The sequence below is a fragment of the Onychostruthus taczanowskii genome, unplaced genomic scaffold (assembly GCF_017590055.1).
Source record: "Onychostruthus taczanowskii isolate IOZ18803 unplaced genomic scaffold, ASM1759005v1 scaffold468, whole genome shotgun sequence".
Lineage (NCBI taxonomy): Eukaryota > Metazoa > Chordata > Aves > Passeriformes > Passeridae > Onychostruthus > Onychostruthus taczanowskii.
The window spans coordinates 14923-16868 of NW_024502214.1; the positions used below are offsets into that span (position 1 = coordinate 14923).

General features: G+C 55.5%; 1 protein-coding gene across 1 annotated transcript in view; it reads left to right on the forward strand.

The window, feature by feature from the left end:
* Positions 1 to 1482, forward strand: part of SCX (scleraxis bHLH transcription factor) — a 12091-nt gene extending 10609 nt beyond the window's left edge. Inside the window, exon 2 of the mRNA XM_041414754.1 lies at positions 1170 to 1482. Within this exon, the coding sequence (XP_041270688.1) occupies positions 1170 to 1211 (42 nt within the window). The 3' untranslated portion in view covers positions 1212 to 1482. The remainder of the gene's footprint in view (positions 1 to 1169) is intronic.
* The last annotated feature ends 464 nt before the right edge of the window (positions 1483 to 1946 follow it).

The following is a 1946-nucleotide window of genomic DNA, read 5'->3' on the forward strand; positions in this document are numbered from 1 at the left end:
CAAAAAAAATGGGGATGGAAACAAGAGAGGATGGGATGGGGATGGAAAATGGGAATTGGATCCCAAAAAATGGGGATGGGAAACGGGGGAGGGATGGGATGGGGATGGAAAATGGGAATTGGATCCCAAAAAATGGGGATGGGAAATGGGGAAAGGTTTGGGATGGGGGTGGAAAATGGGAATTGGGATCCCGGAAAACGGGGAGGGGAAGCAGGGTTGGTACTGGTTATACTGGGGTTACACTGGGGGCTGTACTGGTTACACTGGGGTTATACTGGGGTTATACTGGGGTTACACTGGGGTTATACTGGGGCTGTACTGGTTATACTGGGGCTGTACTGGTTATACTGGGGCTGCACTGGTTATACTGGGGCTGCACTGGTTATACTGGGGCTGCACTGGTGGCACTGGGGGTGACTGGCACACAGGAATCCCAGGATCAGGGCAGGGATCGGGAACAGCTCTGGGGGATCCTGGGAGGATCCCCTGGGAACGGGATCCAGAATTCCCTGAGAATGGGATCCAGGAGGATTCCCTGGGAATGGGATCCAGGAGGATTCCCTGGGAACGGGATCCAGGAGGATTCCATGAGAACGGAATCCAGGAGGATTCCCTGGGAACAGGATCCAGGAGGATTCCCTGGGAACGGGATCCAGGAGGATTCCCTGAGAACGCGATCCGGGAGAATTTCCTTGGAAAGGATCCTCGGAGAATTCCCCAGGAAGGGATCCAGGAGGATTTCCTGGGAAAGGATCCCAGGAGGATTCCCTGGGAACGGAATCCAGGAGGATTCCCTGGGAACGGATCCAGAATTCCCTGAGAAAGGGGTCCGGGAGGATTCCCTGGGAACGGGATCCAGAATTCCCTGAGAACGGGATCCAGAATTCCCTGGGAACGGGATCCGGGAGGATCCCCTGGGAACAGGATCCAGGAGGATTCCCTAAGAACAGGATCTGGAAGAATACCTTGGGAACGGGATCCAGGAGGATTCCCTGGGAAGAGATCCCTGGAGAATTTCCAGGAAAGGATCCTGGGAGGATTCCCTGGGAATGGGATCCAGGAGGATTCCCTGGGAACGGGATCCTGGATGGATTCCGCGGGAAGGGATCCCGGAAGGATTCCAGAATTCCCAGTTCCAGGTTTGATCCCATCTCCTTTCCCTCCCGCAGAGCAAAGACCGGGACAGGAAGACGGGACAGCTCCGGAGCTAGGCCGGGAATTCCAGCCGGGAATTCCAGCCGGGAATCCCAGCCAGAGCAGGGAAAGCCACGCTGGCGGATTCCCGGATCCAGGGACGTTTTCCTGCCGGATCCCGCGGGAAGAGCGGCACCGACATTCCAGCGGATCCCAAGGGACACAGAGGATGTGCCGGAATTCCGGGATATCCAGGGAATGCACCCACAGAGCCCCAGGGACGGCGGAGCCGCTCCGGGAACCCTCGGGAATTCCTGCCCTGGGATTCCGGATCACGGAACACTTGGATCACTCGGATCCTCAGGAATCCCTGTCCCAGGATTCTGGGTCACAGAGCTCTGGGATCTGCTCTGGGAATCCTCGGGAATTCCTGCCCTGGGATTCTGGATCACGGAACACTTGGATCTCTGGGATCCGCTCTGGAAATCCTCAGGAATTCCTGCCCTGGGATTTTAGATCACAGAACACTTGGATCACTCGGATCCTCAGGAATTCCTGTCCCAGGATTCTGGATCACAGAACACTTGGATCACTCAGATCCTCAGGAATTCCTGTCCCAGGATTTTGGATCACGGAACACTTGGATCACTCGGATCCTCAGGAATTCCTGTCCTGGGATTTTAGATCACAGAACACTTGGATCACTCAGATCCTCAGGAATCCCCGTCCCGGGATTCTGGATCATGGAACACTTGGATCACTCAGATCCTCAGGAATTCCTGTCCTGGGATTTTAGATCACAGAACACTTGG